The sequence below is a fragment of the Tasmannia lanceolata genome, unplaced genomic scaffold (genome assembly GCF_043159265.1).
Source record: "Tasmannia lanceolata isolate RefF3 unplaced genomic scaffold, GAP_Taslan_0.1 ptg000025l, whole genome shotgun sequence".
Lineage (NCBI taxonomy): Eukaryota > Viridiplantae > Streptophyta > Magnoliopsida > Canellales > Winteraceae > Tasmannia > Tasmannia lanceolata.
In genome coordinates, this window is record NW_027518702.1 from 5975680 (window position 1) to 6001704 (window position 26025).

The 26025-nt window shown below is 38.4% G+C and overlaps 1 protein-coding gene across 2 annotated transcripts; it reads left to right on the forward strand.

Moving 5' to 3' along the window:
* Positions 1-3303: 3303 nt before the first annotated feature.
* Positions 3304-25544, forward strand: LOC143858001 (putative glycosyltransferase At5g25310). 2 transcript variants are annotated; one of them, XM_077368580.1, is made up of 8 exons: positions 3304-3685; positions 4904-5050; positions 5401-5465; positions 14197-14266; positions 16866-17087; positions 23942-24085; positions 24492-24627; positions 25005-25544. In XM_077368580.1, the coding sequence occupies exons 1-8, from the start codon at positions 3362-3364 to the stop codon at positions 25232-25234; spliced, it is 1338 nt and encodes a 445-aa protein (XP_077224695.1). In that variant the 5' UTR covers positions 3304-3361; the 3' UTR covers positions 25235-25544. The 2 variants fall into 2 exon arrangements, with proteins under 2 accessions (XP_077224695.1, XP_077224696.1); XM_077368581.1 differs by lacking the exon at positions 23942-24085.
* Positions 25545-26025: the final 481 nt, after the last annotated feature.

Here is a 26025-nt window from a genome sequence, read left to right on the forward strand (position 1 = left end):
ACTCTTAAAAGCATCTCGGGGTTAAGAACAGACTCCCTGACCCTAATATCAGGGTGCTTCCTAAGAGCCCTCCCTAGTAGGCCTTGTAACGCTCATGAATTAATGACGAATAATTTTTATGTGAAGTAACCAATTACATATGGTTCATATTAGCAATTATACACCTAATTGAACTCTTACCACCCGTGACATGTGTTGTACAAGAGAATTCAGTCATAGAAAATGAAAATCAAAGTAAAGTATTTTTATTCAATTTAAGATCATAGTAAGGCTCTCTCTCTCTCTCTCTCTCTCTCTCTCTCTCTCTCTCTCTCTCTCTCTCTCTTCCTTTATACCTATTGCTTGCTGCTCAAATCTGGCCTAGGGGGTATCAATTGACCCAAATGCCCGAATGGATCCAAAGGATTCGAACATTAATGGACATGATTTGGGGTCATCAGCTTGGTCCGAACCATGTCCGTTGAATACACATACTGAGGCCCAGAATTATTTCTGATCGTGACCGAGATGTCGATACAAAATCCGATGGAATGTCCTAGATCCGAATGTACAAAAATGACCTTCATATTTTTGTTCATTTATCTCTATTCACTAAGGCCCAAAATTATTTCACATACTAGCCCTCTCCAGACCCCGCAATGGCCGGAGCCTTGTGCACTGGGCCGCCCTTTTTTATCTCTATTCATGAGGAGCATTTTCTTAACATTTAAAAACCCTACTCAAAACTACAAAAACCATTTTTATTTTCACTCCTTACGTTTCAGTGATAATGCTTCCCTCTCTATCTCTCAATTTCTCGATTTTCTTCCATCTGCTAGCCCTAAGCCCTAACTTTGTGCAACGTAAGTAGACCTAGGATGCTAGTGCCAACCCAGACTCAGAAAGTAGAATCCAAAAAGTAGCAATCCGAAAAGGATCCGACCGATAAGGAATCCAAATGTATCAATGACCAAGCTAGATTTTGGCGGACCCTATCTGAATTGGATCCGTCTGACACCCCTAACTGGAACAGTGATAGCACCATTAGATCAATATCTTAAACCACCGAAATGTGGGTTATAAGTAGAGTGGCTGATGGCAGTTTCCCTTAAAAAGGGTTTGATTGTAGACTAGGAGATTCCTAATAAGTTGTAGTTCTTTTCTTCTTTTTCTTACTTTTTCAGAGACTATTTTAGACCATTTTCTGAGCGGGTAAGGTGGGAAATGAAGGTTAGCTGGGGGAAGGATCCTCTTTAGTTGGTGACTTATATCATTTCTAGAAATATTACAACCATGAAGAGGCACTAAAGGAAAACTATTTTGGTGAAGTCTGCCACACCAAAGAGATATTATGAGCAATTACCACCTGGCCCATTACCATATCAAGATAGATGTCCTAAGATTTTATGAGATAGTGAGAAAGAGATGCAACTGCTTCTAATTTTGAGATAGAAACTATGGATGCAATACTGCGTGGGATGATGTGTGCTATTACTAAATCCCATACCCCTAAACTAAAGGTGGTGATTGAGCCATCAGTTTTGGATCCAAACCCTGATGAAGAGGTCACGCGCAAAGGATAGTCTACTAAGGGTGTCCTTGTATACAACTGATATGTATAAATTTTCATCTAAGTTTGTGAGATCTTCATCTAATTTGAAGCAACTGGCATAGTCACTTCGAAGTAATTGATGTGTGTAAATCCATTTATTTTTTTTAGAGTAAATATGCAGAACAACTAAATAAATAATACATAGGAAGTTACTCTCCATGATTCGCGAACAACAAAGGTTCACCATAAACAATAGCTAAAGTCAAATAAAGGTTTCTCTCAACTGTCTGTACCCTAGTAGATCAAGCACATACATAAAACATGATGAAAGCATTGCAAATAGCTATGTCATGTACTCTAGTAGGTCATGGTCCTTATTTTTTTCTCTTTTCTTTCTCTTTTTTATGGACTAAGCCAATGTAATGTCAATGAGATTACTTCGAGGAGGTCTTTTGGGACTAAGTTAGAAAACAATAACTCAGGCTCAAATGCCCATCCGCCTCTCCTGTTTTTTCTTCTTTTTTTTTTATATAAAATGACTACATCTATAGATGGAGTTTTTAAATGGTGTAAGGCCTTACATGATACGTTAGAGAATCCAACAGCAGCTCAATGTTTGAGAAGCTGTGATTGGATCAAATATCAAGGGTGGTGCCTCCACCTTACAAGGGCCTTATTGTTGTAAGGCATTACACCATATAATTTATCATATATATTCAGGTTGCTTATGTACCCCTTTGCATTGATTGAACATCTCGAATGAATATATCATGTTATCTAAATGTACTTTGGATAGACGATTATGCCTAAGCATGTTACACCCATGGTTTTAAATTTCAGTTTTGGCTAAAATTTAGGACTTATCCGAAACCGAAATTTCAGCTGAAATCCCAAAATTTCGGGGCGAAATTTGGTATTAACGCGTGAAATCCCTTTTTTTTTTTTTTTGACGGAATTTAGAATCCTTGAAGCCACCATCATTCTGAACCACTTTAATAAATTACACCAAAAATATAACCCCCTCCACCTATGAGTGTAACCCCTCCTAAGGGGTGCAATCAGGTTGGATTGGGTTGAGGCCAACCCTAACCCAATCCGAGATAGCATTCCCTCAACACCATCCCAACCCAACCCAAGTCTAAATCTTTCAACCCTAACCCAACCCATATAACCCGAAAAGTAGGTCGGATTAGCTTCGGTTCACCGTACCTTACAGATACGCCAAAAGCTCCAGAGCTAATGGAACGCGTTAGGCAATGCCCTTTAAACCTGTCCCATACAAGGATGGGTCCCACCCAGTCCCATACCAAGGCGGCCCCACACTCAGGACTGTAACAGGTTGGCCTTTCCCAACCCTAACCCAAGCCAAGCCAACCCAAGGAAATGCCAACCCTAACCCGAACCAAAATCAGGCTGAACCCATCGGGTTCGGATCCAGCCCGACCCAAGTTGCATCCCTACTAACAATCCATAGAAAATCATCAAGGACTTCAAATTCCTTTCCCTCCTACTTATCAATCTCCTTTTTTCAGAGAAAGGAATTCTTCCACCCATACCAAGGCGGCCCCACACTCAGGACTGTAACAGGTTGGCCTTTCCCAACCCTAACCCAAGCCAAGCCAAGCCAACCCAACCCAAGGAAATTGCAACCCTAACCCGAACCAAAATCAGGCTGAACCAATCGGGTTCGGATCCAGCCCGACCCAAGTTGCATCCCTACTAGTAACAATCCATAGAAAATCGTCAAGGACTTCAAATTCCTTTCCCTCCTACTTATCAATCTCCTTTTTTCAGAGAAAGGAATTCTTCCACTGTCTTCTCATTCCCCCCATGGGAAGCTTAACCAAGAACAAAATCTCCTTTTCATCTCATTCTCGCTGCACCAAAACCCACCAAATCTGTGCCCTAGCTCTTATCATCTCCACATTCATCCTCACCAGAACCCTAGATCGATCTTTCTCCTCTTTCTGCAATCCCTCCTCCTCCTCAGTCTACAACAAACCCCAATTTCTCAAAGAAAATTCCATATCTCAACTCTCTCTCAAGATCTACGTCTATGAAGAAATAGAGATTGATGGATTGAGTGAATTAATGCACGGGAGAGATGGAAAGATCTCTGCTGATTCTTGCGCCAAAGGACAGTGGGGAACCCAGGTTTGTGAAATCTCTTCTAGGGTTTTGCTTTTTAGGCCCTGTTTGGATTGTAGGAAAAAAAATTCTTGTATAATTTTTTTTGTCTTGTAAATTAAGAAAGAAATGATATGATTATGGTGTATTTAGAGGGATATCATTATAAATTTTGGTTCAAGTTTTTTTTTTTTACTTGAAATCAAACAATGAAAAGGCATGAAATTTGTTGCAAGTCCTGTTTGAATTGCAGGAAAATCATTTCTTGAGAAAAAGTTTTTTGTGGGTTTTTTTTCTTCCACAATTTAGAGGCAAATGATAAATTTTAGGGAGATATTACTGTAAATTAATGGTCCCTGTAAATGTTACTTGAACTGGGAGGGGTTCAATTCACTCTTTTTTTCCATATGTGATCAAGGAAGGAAAAAGCATGAAATTTTGAAACAAAATTCTTTTCCAAACTCTTAGAAAAAAATCTTGCAATACCAACATATTGGAACTTGAAATCTTTAGTTTCGCTAATGCTTTCCTCTTCTTTGGAGATTTTCCAAGAAATTTTTTTTTTCCGACTTGTTTAATTGTATCTTATGGAAACTCTGTATTTTGTACCTTTTTGTTTTTATGAATTTAGGTGAAGTTTTGGGGAATTCTTGAAAAGGCTGTTGTTTATTTTTAATTTAGGTTAAAATCCATGGGTTTCTCCTTGGAGTTTTGGGGAATTCTAGGGGCCGTTTGGATAGGCGGAATTTAGAATCCAGGTTTTTACTTTGAAAACAATGTAAAAAGAGGGTTCATGGTCAAGCTGCTGTATGCTGTCCTGGCAGCGTTTCTTGGATTTTAAGTGAGAAATTCAGGTTTTGAAAATCTCTCCTGCATCCTGAGATTTCCAAAACCTGGAAATGTGGGGGGATCTGCTACTCACTTGGTGACGGAAAGAAGTGCGAGAAGTCAAAAACGACGGCCGGTCAGCTTCTTCTCTTGTCTCTTAGCTGCAATTTTGAAGAAATCCCGGATTCTAAAATCCGCGTATCCAAACGGCCCCCTAGGGTTTTTCTTTGATTGGAACTTGAAATCTTAAGTTTTGCTTATGTTTTGCTCTTCTTTGTAGATTTTCTGAGAATTTTTTTTTTATTGTTCGTTTAATTTTATCTCATGGAAACTCTGTATTTTGTACCCTTTTGTTTTTATGAATTTAGGTGAAGTTTTGGGGAATTCTTGAAAAGGGTGTTGTTTGCTTTTATTTAGGTTAAAATCCATCGGTTTCTTCTTGAATCGAAGTTCCGGACATTAAAGAAGGAGGAAGCGGATCTGTTCTTTGTTCCGTCTTATGTGAAATGCGTACGGATGATGGGGGGTCTGAATGATAAGGAGATCAACAAGACATATGTGAAGGTAAAAATGCACACATTTAGGGTTTTATTATGTTGATGGGATCGTGGAATTTCGTACCGTCATTGGTTTCTTGTTTGCTGGGGCTTCTAATTTGGGCCATATCGCTTGAGATGTTGATTTCTCAATTTGGATATTTTTTTGTTTTGATTCATTTCTAGTAAAAACTCACTGTGCATTGTCATAATTTGGCAGTCAAAATGTGTCACATTTTCTGTTTGTTGTGACATTTTAGCTTTTTTTTGTAGGCTTGTGACATTTTACCTGCTTTTGCTTAAAATGCTTTTCTCCAATTATCATCATTAAAGAAAGTTCCCTTGGATTTTGATATTGTTTTTGTCTTCTGCATTCAGATTCTTAGTCAAATGCCATATTTTCGCCGATCAGGAGGTCGCGACCACATATTTATCTTTCCAAGGTACAATGATTGGGTCTTGATGATAGCCATCTCTATGCTCATATTCTATTTGTAGGAAAAAATAGTGGTTTGATTAGGTTTGTGATTGTAACTTATATGAAATATACTTTGTTGTAAATTGAGAGATCTTGAATCTCCCCTAAAATAGGATCAATCTTGATGAGCAACCTATGACAATATGAGATGGAAGAAGCACATGCAAAACAAGAAATCCAATATTTGTGTGGTTTGGCAGTGCGCCAATGTCCACAGAAGAAGAGTTTCACAATCTCGATATTAGGGTTGCAAACTCTCTTTTTTATCTTTTTTTTCACAGCCAAGAAACACCAATATTCTATGACTAAAACCCTAATCCAAATATGTGACTTATATACATTGATGCCACTACATCAAGAAGTATCGAAATACCATTAGAGAAATCTACAAAATTAATTTTCCTTCTGGCACACTACGCTAAAAACCCTGTTAGGGGTGTGCTGCCCCTGCACCCCCATTGAGCTGATCGCTCTGCTCGACCAGTATCTGTATCGTGTACATTAGTCCTCTTGGGTGATGAATCACTGCTAGAATACAAGACATCTGCATAACAATCCCCACCTTAGCTTGAATTTTACGAGTACCTAAAGATTTACAATAATGCAACTCTTCACCTGTTGCAGATGAGTTGCCCACCTCACTCTATAGGGTGCCCTGCCAGTCCAATAAATGTTTGAACTTAGTCACTTTAACAGACTTGTCAAATATGTCTGTTAGAAATTAGATTAGGTTTAGAAAGAGAAGAAGAAGAAGAGGAGTGAAGGATGGAGAGTCTCCACTAGGGAGCTCCTATGTAAAATGATGTATATATAAGCCCAAACTAGGGCAACCAAGTACAATGACCACAATACCCCCAACACACACACTAATGACCAAAAATACCCATAATACACTTCAACACTCCCCCTCAAGCTCGAGTGTATACACTAAGGAACTCCAGCTTGCTACAAGGGAGACTACAACAACAACTAAAAAGAACAACAAAAGACCATACAACAAAAAAATACAATAAGCCCATACATACATCCAGCTTGGTATAACACTCCTCAAGCTGGTCTAGTAAATACATAATGAAAGCATAATACTAAAAAGGACAGCAGTGGCCACAATAAACAGCATTGACATCAATGGCCATCAAAATGAGCAGCTCCCCTGAAGTACCACAACAGCGAGAGCGATCAAATAGGGCATCTCCCTGAATGAGAGCACAGGGAATAAATCCACATATTGCGAGCAATGGAGGCGCCATGGCGGGAACAACTACGATCCAGCAAGCAAAAGGCAAAGAACATTGGCGAAGCATCACAACGCCAAGTGAAGAGGATAACAACTGATGGTGAAACCATCGGAGACAAGGTCGATGGGGAAACCGTCGCCTGGAGAGAAGGGATAGAGGGGGAGAAAGGATAACCAACCAACGATGGGGACACCATCGTCTGGAGACAAGGTTGACTGCATGAACATCGTTGCCTGAAGAGAGGTCAACAGGGAAACCTCGCCTGAAGATAAGAAGAAAAAAAGGAAGAAGATAATCGACCAACGATGGCAAAACCATCGCCTTATGAAGATAAGGCATAAAGCTGGAAAGAAAGATGAAAGCATAAAACTACGCAAAGAGAAGACATGAAGGAGAAGACAACATGAAGGGATAAGGCATAAAGATGGACAACACGAAGAGACATGAAAAACAAGACCTGAAAACAAGACAACACGCCCTCAAAAAGACAACACTAACACTCCCCCTCAAGAGAAGACAACAAAGAGGACAACATCAAGAGAAATAACAACACTCCCCCCGAAAGAAAATATGCAAAGAACTACATGAGAACACGCCCCCTCAAGTTGAAGCCCATGGCTTCAACTTGCAACCAAAAGATGACAACCAAGGCGCAACACCTCTTTCTGACATTTCACCAAACACTTGGTGTGCGCCTTGAATAACAACATAAAGAACATAGAGAAACACAAACAACACAGATGACATAGAAGACAATGGAAAGAAAGAAGTAAGAGATGATAAGAAGACAACCATAAGCCAACAAAAGAAGATAAACAACACCAACAACTACAAAAGAAGACTTCCAAGGCACCATACCTCTCTCGGACATTTCAACGAACACTTGGTGTGCGCCTTGGATAACAACCCCAAAGGAAGAGAAAATAAAGAGATTTGAAGGGACATTTCAGTGAACACTTGGTTTGCGCCTTGGATAACAACCCAAAGGAAGAGAAAATAAAGAGATTTGGAGGGAGTTTGCGTGTAGTGGGAGACATTTGGCTTCCCCAAATGGGATGGTGGTGAGAAAGTAAGGTCTAAAAGGATTTGGGATTGTAAGTTGAGATTGGGATGTTTGAGTGGAGAGCAAAAGAGGCCAAAAAAATATAGAAAAGGGAAAAATGAAGGGTTTAGGGATGAGATTGAGGAATTCAAGAGAGAATGAAAGAAAGGAAAGAGGGTGTATTTTTTTGGTAATCGCAAGATAAGGGAATGAGAATGTTAGAGTAATGGTACGATTAAGAATCGCAAGGGGTCGGAAATGAGAATCTGGATAGGGTTGGCCGTGAGAGAGGGAGAGATCAGAAAAGGAAAAACAAGAGGGTTAGGGTGGAGGGAGAGATCAAAAAAGGAAAAACAAAAGGGTTAGGGTGGATCTGCAAGAAAGAGAGAAATTCTAGGAGATAGATTTGAGGAGGTTACGAAGGGTTTTCGGCAAACGAGATTTTTTTTTTGTAGATTTATGGCAAGAAAATATGGGAGATAAAGGGGTTGTTAGGGAGAGCCTACGGCAAAACAGGGATGAGATTTGCCGTAAAAGAGAGAAAACCCGAGATTTTTCTGGAAAAAAAAGTAGGAAGAGATATTATATGGATTTTGTGGAGAGAAAATCTAAATGAGGAGATATTTTAGGGGTTGGGCTGGAGAGACTTTAGGGTTTGTCGAAAAACCCAAATAAAAAAAAGACCTGAGAGAGAGAGAGATTGCGAGATAGAGAGAGAGAGTTTGGGAGAGAAATTTTAGGGATTGCAAATGCCCAAAGGAGAAAAACAGATGCCGTAAGCCCAGAATTTGGGTTTTACGGGGAAAAAAAGAAAGAAAGAAAATGAGTTGGAGAGAGAGAGAGAATGGCTTGAGATAAACTCTTCTTCTCTTCTTTCTTCCGTAGGATCTTTGCTCTGATACCATGTTAGAAATTAGATTAGGTTTAGAAAGCGAGGAAGAAGAAGAGGAGTGAAGGATGGAGAGTCTCCACTAAGGAGCTCCCATGTAAAATGATGTATATATAAGCCCAAACTAGGGCAACCAAGTACAATAACCACAATACCCTCAACACACACACTAATGACCTAAATACCCATAATACACTTCAACAATGTCCTCTGCATTATCATCCGTATGTATTTACGAAAACACGGCATATCCACTCTTTTGGCCCAACATATCAAATCTTGGAATCGGAAATTTGTACTTGATGGTGATACGATTAATGGCTCGGCTATCCACAGTCCACACTCATCCTCCAAGAGTCATCCTTCTTTGGCACTAGTAGAGATATGACTACACACGGGCTAATGTTCTCTCGGAGACATCCGGCCGTGAGCTTTATTCAGCAAAGTGGCTTCCGGCAACAAGTCGATTTGGTGTTGTACGTCTCTGATTAGGGAGATCCGCAGAAAACACATCTGCATATTCTTCTACTATAACTCTTACATTCTCAGACAACTCGTTAGTATCAGATACATCATGCTCGGAAGTTGCCGATGAAAAGTTGCCGGAGGAAAATATTTCCATGGAAACGGAAAGACCGATTCTAGAAAATCTTGAGGGTAAAACTGTCAATTCCATTGTTAGGGACCCGTGTCGATTTTTGAATTGTCTTCTATCTTGGGAACGAAAAAGCCATCAGAAGAAAAAGAAAAGGAAACCATCATAGAAAGAGAAGGTAGACGGTCATGGGAAAGGAGCGTTGCAGAAATCCTTAAATGCTAGGACATGTGCCATAACCGGAAAAGCCATCAGGAAAGATATTGCTGACAGTTTCAATCTCCAGACGACGGTAGATGGAAAGGCTGTAAAATTTAAAAATCATTTTTTCAATAGCAGCAAAAAGAACAAAGGAAGGTCAAGGGGTTTGAAATCGTATAAATGTCCGGACAGTGGGATTCGTGTCAATATCCATCGGATAAGTAACTCAAACCACGATGGAAACGTCGGTCAAGCTAGTAGAGGCGCGCTCATCGAATCACACTAATTGGCCACTAGGGGCGGTCTTTCCCTCTTTAAAAGGAGGCTTCTCAGTCATCTTAAAAAAGAAGAAAGAAATAAGAAAAATTTAGCCTCCAGAGTTAAGTTTCTCTTGAAAGATTTTGATAAACCGTTTTCCCCTAATATGTCGGATGAAGACGGATCCAAGATCAGGAAGAGGTAGGGCACCTCCTTTGATGCTGAAGACCTGAGACTTCTTAAGGAGTTGGAGTACAATGAACAGATGGCTTCAGAGGAATTTCCAACTCCGAGAGAAATCTCGATGGGGGTGTGGAAGAAACAGTGGAAGCAGTTCAGAAGGATGCAAGGGAAAATGTGGAGGAGCTCAAAAAAGTTTCAGGGTTAACAAATCTGATGGATGTATATGTTCAAATCTATAAGCTCCCTTTTTTTAAGGAAGCTCTTGAAGAAGAAAGAACGATTCGTCGTCGTCAGTGGGAAAAGGAGAAAGCGGCTGAGATAGAGAGATTAAAAAAACTGGTAGCAGGTTCAGTAGAGGAATCTGAAGAATCTCGGGACTCGATAGACAAAGAAGTAAGTCAGGAAATTCGGGAACGGATGGGAAAGGAAAATGAAGATAAAGAAAAAGGAAAAATGATTGAGAAGTATTCATGGGAAGCAGAAAATAATGGTTATTCTTCTGAGGAGTTTGATGAAATGCTGGCTGTAGGAGATGTCTTCGGAATAGGATATGATGATGACCTTGAAGCTACAAAAAAATGTATATGACAATGGCGATTAGAGATTTGAAGGAAAAAGGGAGATTTATAAGGATCGGGAGTCTGGGAAGCAGGTGGAAGTCTTGGGGGTCGAGGGTTGTAAACCCTAAAGAAAGAATCTTTCGGCCCCCTTGTAGATAGTTAGTTAGTTTTAAGCTTGTAAAAGAAGGTGGTTAGACAGGTCACAAGGTAGTTCAACTCTAAAGAAGATGGATCTTAGTTTTTTGGAGGATGCAAGTTAGCGGAAAATACGTTGAAGGTCTCCACTATGTTTCATTATTCATGGCCACCTTAGGCTTAAATGGAAACTACAGAGCATTTGTTTGGAAGTTGATTCCCCTAGGCTTGAGAGACTTTAGGGTCATTCGCTAAGGGCGTAATCCTTGCCTGGAAGATTATTCTTGCCTCAAATGGTTGGAAAGTTTTTTCTTAGGGATGTAGTTGGATCTGGAAAAGGTTTTGGGTGGCTGTCAGTAACATTTGTGATCGTCCTGGAAAAGGTGCCACCAATGGATAGCAAAAGTATCTACGTATGGTTTTTATTCAGATGGGCTACAAACCGACCAATTTTGGCTTCAGAGACTATGTCTTTCGCTTAGACTGGCTTTTTGTCTGAATATTTTTGCTTTCCTACTCTATGTGTAGAAGATTGGCTCATAATAGACATGTTGAAACCATGGTGTCTGTTAGTAACGGTGTGATAAGGATTAATTGGAGGTTAGTTTGTAAAATGACTGTTGGAAGAGCTTGATACAGAGAAGCGCCATTGGGGCCTCAAGTATATGTTTCGCCACGGACATGGTGAAGGAAGACATATCCCAGTTATTTTAATTTGTTGCTTGTCTTATTATTTCTTGGTCCGGGGTATGCTCGGAGGACCAGTCTTTTGATATTTTGTCATACAGGATGGGACTCCTAGTCCCCAATGTAATTCCAATATCAATGAAAATATGTCAACTTTAAAAAAAAAATCATACTCAGAAATAAAAGACTTAGCAACTAATGCAAATAAAATATATTTATCTTACACTTCTTGCTCAAGCTCCTGCGTGGACAAGAAAGCAATTGTCTTCTCAGGAGTCGGCACCTTCCTATCCCCTTTGAAGATGTCATGACTGAGCTAATCTTCATCTTTCCTTGAGGTGAGACACAACCTTCGAATAACCAAGCTCTGTCCATAGGCATCCATGACTCCAATATATTCCCCTGTTTAATGAACTTTATATTTTTTAATAAAAATAAAAAATTAGTTACACACTTATAATATTATAAAATGCAATATATAACTATTCAAAAGTATAAATTGTGTTTTTTATAATATTGTTGTATATTTTGTATTTTTTGGGTAAGGCTGCGTACACCTAGCCCTCCCCAGACCCCGCAATGGCGGGAGCCTCGTGCACTGGGCCGCCCTTGTATATTTTGTTTTTATGATTTTTAAATAAAGACATTTTCTCAAGTATTTCACGAAGTTTCGTTTTAAATTCCCATCATCTGCATATGCTTTCATATGCTTTTGTGATTTTACAAGATTTCTACTAAAATTTCCAATAGAAACTGTCATCCTTCCAAGTTTCAACCGAAATAATGTAGTATATAAACTTCTGATGTAATGGTTTGATCGTCATTACCAAAACGAAATCAAAATGCATTGAAATGACTGGAATTTCGGAATAAAATCTTGTAATTGGTGGAATCGGGCGCAATATCGTTTTAGGGCTTAGGGAAACCAGAATATTTCGGTCGAAACAACACTTATCGGCTGAAATTTGGTACTATGGCAGCAGTTGGGCAATGGTTTCAACGATGATTTACTGACTCTTCAGCGACACATACAACACGATTTCTGCATGTTTTGATTCTTGGGAATGATATGATCTCATCAATAGTAATGATTTTGTCACAACCTGCTGTAAAACACAGAAGGCTAACAGTGATGGAATCAACTATAACGACACAATCATATCATCTGCCGACCTAAGCCTTATACATAGATTTAATTCAAAATACTCCATTTGATGCTAGTGTTCGGTTCCATTGGTTGTGGTGAAACAACCAATTACTCCACTCCCCCTCACGTGTGGCCTCTCTTTTTAGGATTGGCCTACACGTGGCACATGTGGCATTGTGGCCCCACTTTTGGCTTGACCACTGCATATGGATTTTTGACATCAAGGAGGTTTGAACTCAGGACCTTTGCTTTGATAACATGTGAAAGGGTGAAACAACTAATTACTCCAAAAGCTTAAGCCGTTGGAGATGGCGTTTATTTATTCTTTTATAATTTAAGAGTAGTCACATTACATCCTTACAAGAGTATTGTTCAGCAAACCCATCTGTCTAGCCACCACATCTAATTCCCAATCCATATATCTCATTCTTGCTGATGATGGGTCCAAACCGTCACTTCTTATTCATCATGCCATGCGTTAATGAGAGTAAGATCCTTTCTTTGATCTTCAATGTGATACACCATCGACTCCTTAAATGACCTTCCCATGTGTCTTTGGTTTGTTCTAATAGCAAAATCCGAAGTTGCTTTCTTGTATTTTTTCCATCCATCAAACCTGATGATCCGCAACTTCCGTTGTACTTGATCCCTTTCACACATAATGAACCTCCACGGATCAAACCTCCAAGGATCAAATCTTGCCCTAATGACATAGCAAAAATAGGAGCAGGTCAAAATGAAGCATGAAGTAAAAGAGAATAACAACCAATTAAATTAAAAGAGGAAAAAGAGTTTCAATTTCATGAAAAGCATGAAAATATTGAGTACATAAAATATCCTTTGTAGAGCTAAATATAGGACTCTAAGGGCACGTTTGGCTGCTAGGAATTTGTTTTCATGATAAATCGGGCATCTTCAAGTGGAGATGACGGTGAAGTCCCTGAAAGTCGGTAAACAAAATCTCAGAAACGGAGATGAGAAGTTGATAAAAATCGGAAACAAAAAACTATGCTCAAAACCGGATCAACATTTTCCGGATTTTTAGCAACTTCTTATCACGGAGACAGACATTTCCGGGATCTTGTTTCCTGATTTTCAGGGACTTCACCCTCATCTCCACTTGAAGATGCCCGATTTATCATGAAAACAAATTCCTAGCAGCCAAACGTGCCCTAAGTGACCCTAGCAGCTTAACATAATCTCAGTCCTTGACTGCAAAGTTATTGTAACCTTTTCAATTCACTAAACAAATATTTCTAGAACCTCTCAAAGCAAACTCCAAAAATTAATCTTAAAAATCTGTCATATTTTTTTCATTGTATCTTGTGCTCTCTTTTGAGGCTTAAAGAATCGAAATCTTAAATAATATTTTGAAATAACCATTGTCGACCTCAAAGAGATTTTATAGATCCCTTGACGTCGATGGTGAAAGGTTATGCCTCTTGGAAATCACATTATAATAACCATCTATTATAATGTGACTTCACAACCACTCGAGTTTCTAAATTCATCACTGACAATTTTACATGAATTGTGCTTGTTTGTAAAGAATGCTAGATGAAAAATGCAAATAATTGTGTTGGAATAATCTGACATAAATAACTCATGTCCTCACATATGAAGACATAATTACCTTTGGCAACGAGCATGTCTTTGATGGGGATAAATGCACATTTACTTATTTTTTTATGCATTTATGTGTTTGTTTATGATTTTTTGTTGCTATGCTTAATAGCGTGGTTTCTTCTTATACAAATACAGTGGTGCTGGTGCTCACTTGTTTCGGTCTTGGGCAACATACCTGAACCGATCCATTATACTCACTCCCGAGGTATTTTATAGATAAGGGACATCTTAATTAGTTTCCCTTGGAGAAAAGATTTTAAGTAGGTCGCACAATTGTTCAACACTCAATTTGAATGAGCTGCCAACTTTTGAGTTAATAGCATTTGGTTTATTTTTATTGTTTTATTTCTAAGACCATTATCTTAGGTTGTTTTATTAGATTTTATATTTGAGAACTGGTAATGGCACCGTTGTTTTATAGGAATACTCTTTTTTTCTATTTCAGTCTCCTGATCACCTCTCTTCCTTTTTTATGCTTTTTGGTGTTATGTTTCCAATTTAAAAATGAAGGGGTTGTGTATCAGGTCCCTTACAAAGTCATTGATCAAACATTTTGTTGTGATTACGCGCAAATTCTCTTATTGTACTTCCTACTAGATAGTAAAGACAAAAAACTCATTGTAGCACCCGTGCCAATTATCTAGTAGGTCATCAATTATTTGATAATTGATAATGTCGACTTCATTCAAAGGGACAACCTCAAAATCATCTCCTTTACCACTTTGATCAAAATCAGTTTTAGACATCCAAGAGGGGCGTCCTCCTGAGTATCTCAGGTAGTTTACAAATATAATGGTAGCTTTTGCATGGTTTATCCAATTTTTTGAAATTTATGACGACGAGACCTTTTTGAAGTATGTTTGCAGTAAGTTTTCTGTATGTGGAAACTTGATGGAGACCTGAGTTTCTTTGACTTTAGATTCTTGTAGGAAATAAGAATGGGATGCATCACAAACATTTGAACTTCTTGTTTTCATTTAGTTGTGGCCCATTTGGCTCCCTAGATCAAAGCTAGTTTACGAAGTGAGTGACATAGATTGCAGATTCAGGTACACGAGTGAGGAAGTGATTGTGCTAGAAAAAAAAAATCTAGAAATAGGAATAAGTCTAAAGCGGCAACATGAGTGCTCCTTGGATTGAAGTTTCCAGTGACTATGTATTTAGCAATATATTTTAGATGATTTACCTAAATGGACATGGCATAAGCCTAAAAAGAGGAGCCATATGGCCCATACCTCACATGCCTAAGGACACTTGATGAATATATAATTTTCATCACAAATGGCACAAATAATTAACGCAATGTCATTTCCTCAAAGTCGTCGCCTCCTTTACTATATCGATCAAAATCAGTTTGAGGCATCCATGAGGGGGTCCTCCTAAGTATCTCGGATAGTTTACTAATATATGATTATACCTTTTGCATGGTGTATCCAATTCTTCGACATCTATGCCAACGAAACCCAAATTAAGTATGATTGTAGTACACTGTTTTCCAAAAGTTCAGGGATAAGATCTTTCTTGTAACTCTGTGGAAGACCTTCTTTGATGCTAGATTCTTGTAGGAAATAAGTGAATGGGATGCATCTAAAACATTTGGACTTCTTGCTATCATTTAGTTGTTGCCCATGTTCCCCAGTAGATGTCGATCAAGGCTAGTTGACAAAGTGAGGGAGGTAGCATATTCAGGTGCACAAGTGAGGAACTGGTTGTGCTTGGAAAAAATCCAGAAGTAGGAATAAATCTAAAGCAACAATGTAAGTGCACCTTGGATTGATGTTCCCAGTGACTATGGATTGAGCAATGTATAGTAAATGTTGTATCAAAATAAAAGGTTCATGCAATAAACCTAAAAAGAGAATCCATACTTGACATGCCCAAGGGCACTTGATGAATATATTGAAGTAATTTTCATGTCATACGTCACAAATTATGGATGCAATTTTGTGTTTGTGAAAACTTGTGAACTAGGTCTTTTGATTTTGTTTTATTTTTCTGTTTAGTTGAAACATCCAATATCTATATGTGGATCTGGTTATTTCTGATGCCCAAATTTTCATCAATAATCGGAACCTATGATGTGGCCCAATGGAGGAGAAATAGGAGAAAGGGAGAAAAGAGAAGAATTAGGGGAATAGAATAATAACAGAAGAAGAGAAGGGGAAGAGGTTAGAAGAAAGAAGAGGGAAGAAATTGAAGAAGAAGAATAAGAGAAGAGAAAGGGAAGAAGAAGAGGGATAGGGGAGAATATTTGTTCTTAATTCATTAATTCATCATCAAAAAATCTGAAAATCTCTAATACATGTGACCTATATATAGGCAATGAAAGTAAAAATTCCATGGAAAATAAAAGCCTTAAAAACTAAACTATGAAAATAATAATCCTAGAAAATAAATGACATGGAAATAAAAATCATATACTCAGAAATAAAAATCCTAAAACTTTTAGTTGGCAAATATGCCGCTTATTGGCCCTATGATCTGCATCAACTGATTTACACAGCTGTTCCAGACTCTGTGTTTACTTTAACTGTTGGTAGCATCCATGGTTTTGTTGTGCACCTTATAAAGGCAGTGCCATTTGGATGCTTCCAAATATCATATATTTAGAGGGTAAATATCGGAATCTGTTTTATCTATTTTCAAGCTTGAGTCTCCTTTTATTTTGTTTCTAGTTGTATCAATACATTAGTATCCAATCTTTTATTTTATTTTTGGTTGTATCGATGCTTTTGATCTAAGTTGAGTTCCATCCAAAAGGGAGCTTATTTTCTGAATTAGGTGTTGGTTATGTGTTAGTGCAGGGTGATCGCACTGATAAGAGAGACACTAGTGCATTTAATACTTGGAAAGATATCATTATACCTGGAAATGTTGATGATGGGATGACTAAATTTTATGGTGCTACCTTAGTCCAACCCTTGCCCTTATCCAAGAGGAAGTATTTGGCAAACTTCTTAGGTCGGGTCCAAGGAAAGGTTGGTCGTCTTCAACTAGTTGAGCTTGCTAAGCAGTTTCCTGATAAGGTTTGTCGTCTTCTATCACTTCAAAATTGTTTGATGGTGTTGAATCTGTTTTAAGGTCCTGTTTGAACATTACCTTTTCGCTATGATTTTTTTTCTTTTTCTTTCGTTTTTTTTTCCATTAGTTACTGTTTACAACAGAAAAGTGAAAAGAGGATCTAACTATTAGAAGTACTGCATGTCATGTATTTTCATAACTTCCTTTATGCATCCATGATACCTTTGTGAAGTAAGATGTTGTGATATATCTATATACTATATAGCAGAAGAGAAAAGGAGAGAATTATTCGAATTTCTCCGAAATTCTATGAGAATTCCACATCACTTTTTTTGACTTTTTTTAACAAAGGCACCCATTCAACCCGCATATTTTCAATCCTACCCCCTCTTTTATGCTTTTTAACAAAGGCACCCATTAAAGCCACATAATTTCAATCCTACCCATTTTTGGAATTATTTGAAAAAGCAAATCATGATTTGCTAGCCACCTTCTCCAAAGGCTACGTCTCGCCCATCCTTTGCAATTGTATGTGTTCAGAGATTTGCCTTATTAGACATGGTGAAAAACTGCATGGAAATACTTTTTCTTGAAAGATGGCTAGCAATAATAAGTACCGAAAGAAGTTAGCAATAATAATCATTATGTAGTATAGTTTTGGAGGGAAATTACGAACAACGAGTACCTGTATATGACAATTACGGAAAAAACTACAAAGAAGAGGTATCAAAATATGACAATAACGAAAAAACTACTTTTCCTTAGTAATTTTTTGAGGATATTACAAATTCCGCACACCCTTAAAAATATTTACGAATTCCGGGCACCTTAAGAGGAACAACATATTATTGAAACCTCTATAGATTGGAGGGCTAGGATCAGCCTATGGAAATGATTTTACGGGCACAACGTATTGATGTTGTGTTCCATCACATGGATGGTTTGGATCAACCTATGATGTAGTACATACAGTTCTTTGTCGGCCCGTGCATCGTACGGGGTTTTTTACTAGTGTGTGTGTGTGTGTGATATATATATATATATATATATATATATGAGGAAACTGTTGGTGAGCTTAAGCGCCCAATCACAGGGGTCCCACTTTGTTAGGATGATCCAAAGCATTCATTTGAAAGTCCCTTACATAGATGGGGGGTGTACGAAAAATCAGCTCCATAGGATCATCCTAACCCCTCCATTTGTGGAGGACAAAAATGGACAGACACAAATCTGCCCATTTTTGTCCTCCACAAATGGAGGGGTTAGGATGATCCTATGGAGCTGATTTTTGGTACACCCCCTATCTATGATAAGGCCTTGCAAATGAATGCTTTGGATCACCATAGAACATTTGGGACCCATGTGATTGGGGAGCTTAAGCGCACCATAAGTTTGGTGCGCTTAAGCTCACCAACAGTTTCCTCTCTCTCTCTCTCTCTCTCTCTCTCTCTCTATATATATATATATATATATATATATATATATATATATATATATATATATATATATGAGAAAAGTTTCTCTAGTCGGCCGACTAGAGAACCTTCTCTAGTCCGCCGACCCCACAATGTTTGGATGATCCAAAGCATTCATTTGATAGGCCCTGACATAGATAGGGTGTGCCCAAAAAATCAGTTCCATAGGATCATCTTAACCCTTCGATTTGTGGAGCTAAAAATTGGACAAATTAGTGAAGTTTTATACCCATCCATTTTAACCTCCACAAATCGTAGGGTTGGGATCATCCTATGGAGCTGATTTTTTGGGCACACCCTATCCATGTTAGGGCCTATTAAATGAATGCTTTGGATCACACAAGAACTATGGGCCCGCACTGATTTTTTGGCGGACGGACTAGAAAACTTTCTAGTCGGCCGACTAGAAAAATCAACCCCATAAGGAAATGAAGTATGTGCAGCTGCACAGATAAGCTCTATCTGTGTATGGCTCACAAACCATAGTGGGGGCCACATTTTTTGGGGGATCCAAAGCATTCATTTGTAAGGCCCTTCCATGGATAGGGTGTGTACCAAAAATCAGCCCTATAGGATCATCCTAAGCCAATCAAAGTTGGAGGGGAAAATGGATTGACACTGTTTCTGCCCATTTTTTCCCTCCACAAATGGCAGGGTTAGGATGATCCTAAAGGGCTGATTTTCGGTGCACACCCTATCCATGGAAGGGCCTTCCAAATGAATGCTTTGGATCCCCCCAAAAATGCGGCCCCCACTATGGTTTGTGCAACTGCACATACTTCATTTCCTCTCTCTCTCTCTCTCTCTCTCTCTCTATATATATATATATATATATATATATATATGAGGAAAATGATTGTGAGCTTGAAGCTTATATGAGCTTGAGGGCCCAAACACATGTGGGCCCACATTGTTAGGATGATCCAAAGCATTCATTTGAAAGGCCCTTACATAGATAGGATGTGTACAAAAAATCAGCTTCATAGGATCATCCTAACCCATCCAAATGTGGAGGGCAAAATGGACAGACAACGTTTGCCACAAATCTGCCCATTTTTCCCTCCGCTTTTGGAAGGGTTAGGATTATCCAAGGGATCTGATTTTTGGCACACACCCTATCTATGATGGGGCCTTGCAAATGAATGGTTTGGATCATCACAAAAAATGTGGGACCCATGTGTTTGGGCCCTCAAGCTCATATAAGTTATATGAGCTTCAAGCTCACAATCATTTTCCTCTATATATATATATATATATACACACGAGGAAAGTGTTCCTAAGCTATAGCTCAAAAACACATGTGGCCCCACATGTTTTGGGGGATCCAAAGCATTCATTTGGAAGGCCCTTCCATGAATAGGGTGTGTACCAAAAATCGCGCTATAGGATCATCCTAACCCTGCCATCTGTTGAGGGAAAAAATGGGCAGAAACATGGACACACAGTGTTCCTAAGCTATAGCTCAAAAATGCATGTGGCCACACATTTTTTAGGGATCCAAAGCATTCATTTGGAAGGCCCTTCCATGGATAGGGTGTGTACAAAAAATCAGCCCTCTAGGATCATCCTAACCCAATCAAAGGTGGAGTGGAAAATGGACAAACAATGTGTGTCCATGTTTCTGCCCATTTTTTCCCTCAACAGATGGCAGGGTTAGGATGATCCTATAGGGTTGATTTTTGGTACATACCCTATCCATGGAAGGGCCTTCCAAATGAATGCTTTGGATCCCCCAAAAAATGTGGGGCCACATGTGTTTTTGAGCTATAGCTTAGATAAGCTATAGCATAGGAACACTCTCTCTCTCTCTCTCTCTCTCTCTCTCTCTCTCTATATATATATATATATATATATATATATATATATATAGGGAAAAGTGTTTGTGAGCTAAAGCTCATATAAGCTTATATGAGCTAGAGCTCACAAACACAGGGGGGCCCACATTGTTTGGATGATCCAAAGCATTCATTTGATAGGCCCTCATATAGATAGGGTGTGCCCAAAAAATCAGCTTCATAGGATCATCCTAACCCTTCCATGAAGCTGATTTTTTGGGCACACCCTATCTATATGAGCTCTAGCTTATATGAGCTATAGCTCACAAACACTTTTCCCATATATATATATATATATATATATATATATATATATATATATAGAGAGAGAGAGAGAGAGAGAAGGGTTCCTGCGCTCGAGTGCTGGAAACAGGGGTGGGGCCACATTGGGGGGTGTACCAAAAATCAGCTCCGTTGGACCCTCTTAGGGTGTCCATTTTTGGGGGAGAAAATGGACAGATACTGTTTGTCCACAATTCTGCCCATTTTTCACCCCACAAATGGACACCCTATGGTGATCCAATGGAACTGATTTTTGGTGGACACCCTATCCATGAAAGGGCCCATCAAATGAATGCTTTGGATTCCCTCCCCCTCCCCCAATGTGGCCCACCCCTGTTTTTGTGCTCGAGCGTAGATAAGCTTATCTGCTCTCGAGCGCAGGAACCCTTTACTTTTATATATATATATATATATATATATATATATATATATATATATATATGGGATTAGTGTTCCTACACGATCGTGTAGATAAGTTATCTACACCATCGGCTTAAAACACAGTGGTCCCACATTTGTTTGGGCGATCCAAACCATTCATTTGATAGGTCCTCACATAGATAGGGTGTGCCCAAAAAATCAGCTCCATAGGATCATCCTAACCCTTCGAACTATGGAGGTAAAAAATGGACAGATTTGTGAAGGTTTATACTCGTCCATTTTAACCTCCACAAATCGAAGGGTTGGAATGATCCTACGGAGCTGATTTTTTGTTCATACCCTATCTATGTGAGGACCTATCATATGAATGGTTTGCATCACCCAAACAATGTGGGCCCCCACTGTATTTTAAGCCGATGGAGTAGATAACTTATCTACACGATCGTGTAGGAACACTTTTCTCTCTCTCTCTCTCTCTCTCTCTCTCTATATATATATATATATATATATATATATATATATATATATATATATATATGAGAAAAGTGTTCCTGCGCAGCTGCCCAGATAGCTTATCTGAGCAGCTGCTTCAAAAACTCATGTGGCCCCACATTTTTGGGGTGATCCAAAGCATTCATTTGGAAGGCCCTTTTGTGGATAGGGTGTGTAACAAAAATCAGCCCTTTAGGATCATCCTAACCCTGCCATTTGTGGAGGGAAAAAATGGTCAGAAACAGTGTCTGTCCATTTTCCCCTCCACCTTTGATTAGGTTAGGATGATCCTATAGGACTGATTTTTGGTACACACCCTATCCATGGAAGGGCCTTTCAAATGAATGCTTTGGATCACCCCAAAAATGTGGGCCACATGAGTTTTTGAAGCAGCTGCTCAGATAAGCTATCTAAGCAGCTGCGCAAGAACACTATTCTCTCTCTCTCTCTCTCTCTCTCTCTCTCTCTCTCTATATATATATATATATATATATATATATATATATATATATATATATATATATATATATATATTGCAAGTAATTTCAAGAAGATAGTAAAATATATGCATCTTCTGCGTTATACAACCTAATTTTGAAAATTTGTGAGATGTTGCAAAGTTGTATGCATGTATGGAGGTAATGAAATTTTGGCTCAAATTAATTAAATTTTTTTTTTTTTAATGTTGCATTCTTGTTGGTCGTGATGGTTCAATTAATATTTAAATCTATTTTTATCTTTAGAAGCTGGAAAGGAAATAGGGCTTCGGTATCCAAAATGAATAATGGCATATCAATGTAGTTGGGATCTTCTAACTCTATTAAAATCTCTCATGGAATCTTTTAGGACTTCCTTTTACTGACATTTATAATTTCCCATCTAGACTGAGAAAGATATCTTGATCTGTTTGGAAAAATCTATGAAGAACATTATCCTTGTTGCTGATATTCACAATCATGATTGTGAATTTTTTATAATGCTTAGATCTTGTTTTTAGTTTTAATCTAAAGGAAAACAATATTTTTTTATCAAATGCAAAAGGTCTACAAATTTGTTTTTAGTTTCGTCTTTTTGGGCATGAGAGCCAAAGTGTCAGCTCATATTACATGCATTAATATTCAAATCCATGGTTTCTTCGGGAGAAAATCAATGGTTAGATGCTCACATCATCATGGTTTTGGGGTGGAGTCCCCCAACTGTAGCTTAATTATAAGGACGCAAAAGTTTTAGTCCTACTTGGCCAATAATTTAAACATTCAAAATTGTGGTCTATAATTTAGATCATTCATGACAATCCAATAATTCAACTTTATACACTCTTAAAACAACTAAAAAACACTTGAGAAGTGGAAACACGATTTTCTTGTCATCAACTGATGGTGGGTGGTATGCTGCAATCCCTTTGGTAGAGGCACAAAGGGAGATCCCATGGGATTATGTAATTGTTACTGCACCAATGGGACAGGATTTTCACTTTCAGTTTTTGGTTTATTGTTTTTTCTTTTTTTCTTTTTTTTTTGAATGGTATTTTTAGGTTTATTGTATTTTCATATGTTAATAGAAATCAAAATCCATGACTTCCAAGTTGGTTATCTTGCCAATCGTTGATTTTGAAATATATATACTTGGTGTTTCACTGAGGTTGCCTGGTTCCCTCATAGTTTATCATTGCTTGCGTTTGATGTAACTAATGCAAGAATAGCTTGTTTGGTCAGCATTGCCAATGAATTACATGTTAAATAATGGAGTAACTTCGCCAATGAATTACATGTTAAATAATGGAGTAACTTCATTTAGTTCCTTGGATAACAATCATAGTTATTGCAAATATTTTACTAGCCACAGTTAACTAATCTAATAGATTAAGGCATGGACAGTAACCGAGTTTATCAATAGGAAATATTATGGGACGGGTCTAGAAGATTGTTGACCCATAACACTTCTTTGAATCTGGTGGTAGGACTGTAGGAGAACCCAAGAAATTATAGATGATATTCTGAGAACAACCAGAATCTATAATACAGTTCTGGTTCTCAAGGCTGGGTAATTAGATTCTTCCATAGTTATTGGTTCCGTAATAAGCTTTGGATTCATATCGTAGTTTAGTGTTAGGTAGATTCTCTTTTTCCTGAATAATTTCCTGACAGTTAATTGGCTTTTGCGTGCTCTATTAAAACGTAAAATAAAATTCATTTTCTCTGGAAAGCATGCATATACTGATTTTGTGAACCGCTATTTTTTGGATTCATACTGTAGTATAGTCTATTCCTATTCTTTTTTTTAGGTAGATTCCCTTTTCCTGAATTATTTCCTGACAGTTAATGTGGTTTTGATGCTCTGTTATGACATAAAATTCATTTCCCCTAGAAAGCGTGCATACTGATTTTATGACAGCTAGAATCTCCAGAGTTGAAGTTCAGTGGCCCTGACAAACTGGGAAGGATTGAATATTTTCAACACCTGCGTAATGCCAAGTTCTGCCTATCTCCACGGGGCGAGTCATCGTGGACTCTTCGCTTCTATGAATCCTTTTTTGTGGTCTCTCTCTCTCTCTCTCTCTCTCTCTCTCTCTCTCTCTCTCTCTCTCTCTCTGTGTTGTATGGGTCTCAATTGGATATTTCATAATATTCTCCACCTTTGCACGTCACTTTTGCATGTGGAAAGCCACATATCACGAAAAATAACGGCAGAAGGTATGCATACAATGTACCATTAAAAAAAAATGGTATGCTTACTATGTGTTGCTTTTCACATGCATGTGGGCATAAAGTTGGAAAATCTGAAGATGCTTAGACTCTGTGTATGTGTGTGTTGTGTATGGGTCTCAACTTCTTTTGCTAAGTTTATGCGGATGTGTGTGCATGTGTATGTGCATGCATGCATTTGTGCGTCTGCTTTCATGTGTGTGCTAGACTAGTCTAATGCAGCATACTCTACCAAACAGGAATGCGTCCCAGTTCTCTTATCGGATCAAGTAGAATTACCTTTTCAGAATGTGATTGACTACACTCGGATATCAATCAAGTGGCCTTCTACTCGTAGTGGTAGTGAACTGTTGGAATACCTAGAATCTATACCAGGTAACTTCTCATCCACTCTTAGGGGCCGTTTGGATACTCGGATTTTAGAATCTTGGATTTCCTCAAAATCGTAGATGGGTGACAAGAGAAGGAAACCAGCCGTCGTTTTCTGATTTTTTCCGTCAGCAAGAGAATAGGAGATCATCCCATGTTTCCAAGTGTTAGAAATCTCAGGATGGGGGAGAGATTTCTAAAACCTGGATTTCTTACTTAAAATCCAAGATTCTAAAGAGAAGTGAAATGGGCGGCCTCCTTCTTTTCTTGTCTCCCATCCAGGATTTGTAGGAGATCCAAGATTCTAAAATCCACTCCAAACGGCCGCTTAATATTTACTTCAGTTACCGCAAGCTATCTTGTCTGATACATGCGGTGCACAGATGAAGAAATAGAGGGGATCATAGCCCGTGGCCGACAAGTAATGTGCTTATGGGTCTATGCTCCAGAAAGCGAGCCGTGCTCAGCGATGATGAGCATTATGTGGGAACTTCAGAGAAAAGTGAGACAATTCCACCAGTCTGCAGAAACATTTTGGCTGCACAATGGCTCCATTGTAAATAGAAACTTGGTTGAGTTCAATAACTGGAAACCTCCTATGCCGTTGACCTGATTTTCTGGTGAGAGTCGTGCTCAAATCTATCTTGCACACATACACTTTAGTCTTTTAGAATCATTCAATTGGTTACTCAAACCTATCCTATGCACATTTCAGATAGATTGAGTATCTGAAATGTTCTCACTTTCCTCATAGTATTTGCCCGTGAATGACGGATTTGCATAGGTCTGGAATTAGAAAGGCACAAATTTTGACTTCCACTTTGTACCTATATGAAAAAATGTAGCCTATAGTATACAACTGAATGAGATGCTTGTAATTTAGCAATGTAAAGCTTCATATGTCCATATCATTCTTCTCTCAAGTTGCCTCTTTTTTCTTTCCCCTGTTAATTTCCTTTTTAATTCTGCCATTTGTTCTTCATCTCTATGGGTTGCAGGTTAGAAGCGGCTATTTGGGTAAGGGTTGCTTGATCATTATTAGCCTCGAAACTCTCCTATTTAAGCCTAACATAACTACATAATAAAATCTAAAAGTGAGACATAACCCAGAAAATAGGAAGACAATTTCTTTCCCATAGTTGCTTCTGCAGTGGGCAATTCCATGACAAGATTTTCAGCTTAGATGAGAGTGTCACGAGTCCAAATGTTGACAATGTAGGGCTATCTATGTATGGATATAATTTCAGATTAAGTGATCATTCTTTGGTGATAATTCCATCCCAGATTCCTAAATTTGAGTAATTCTTAGATCTTCAAGCTTAAACCTTCCGAGTCATATAACATTTCAGTTACGAGCCACAAAAGATCCGCTTGATGAGTGTATCATAGTAAACTAAGTTATTG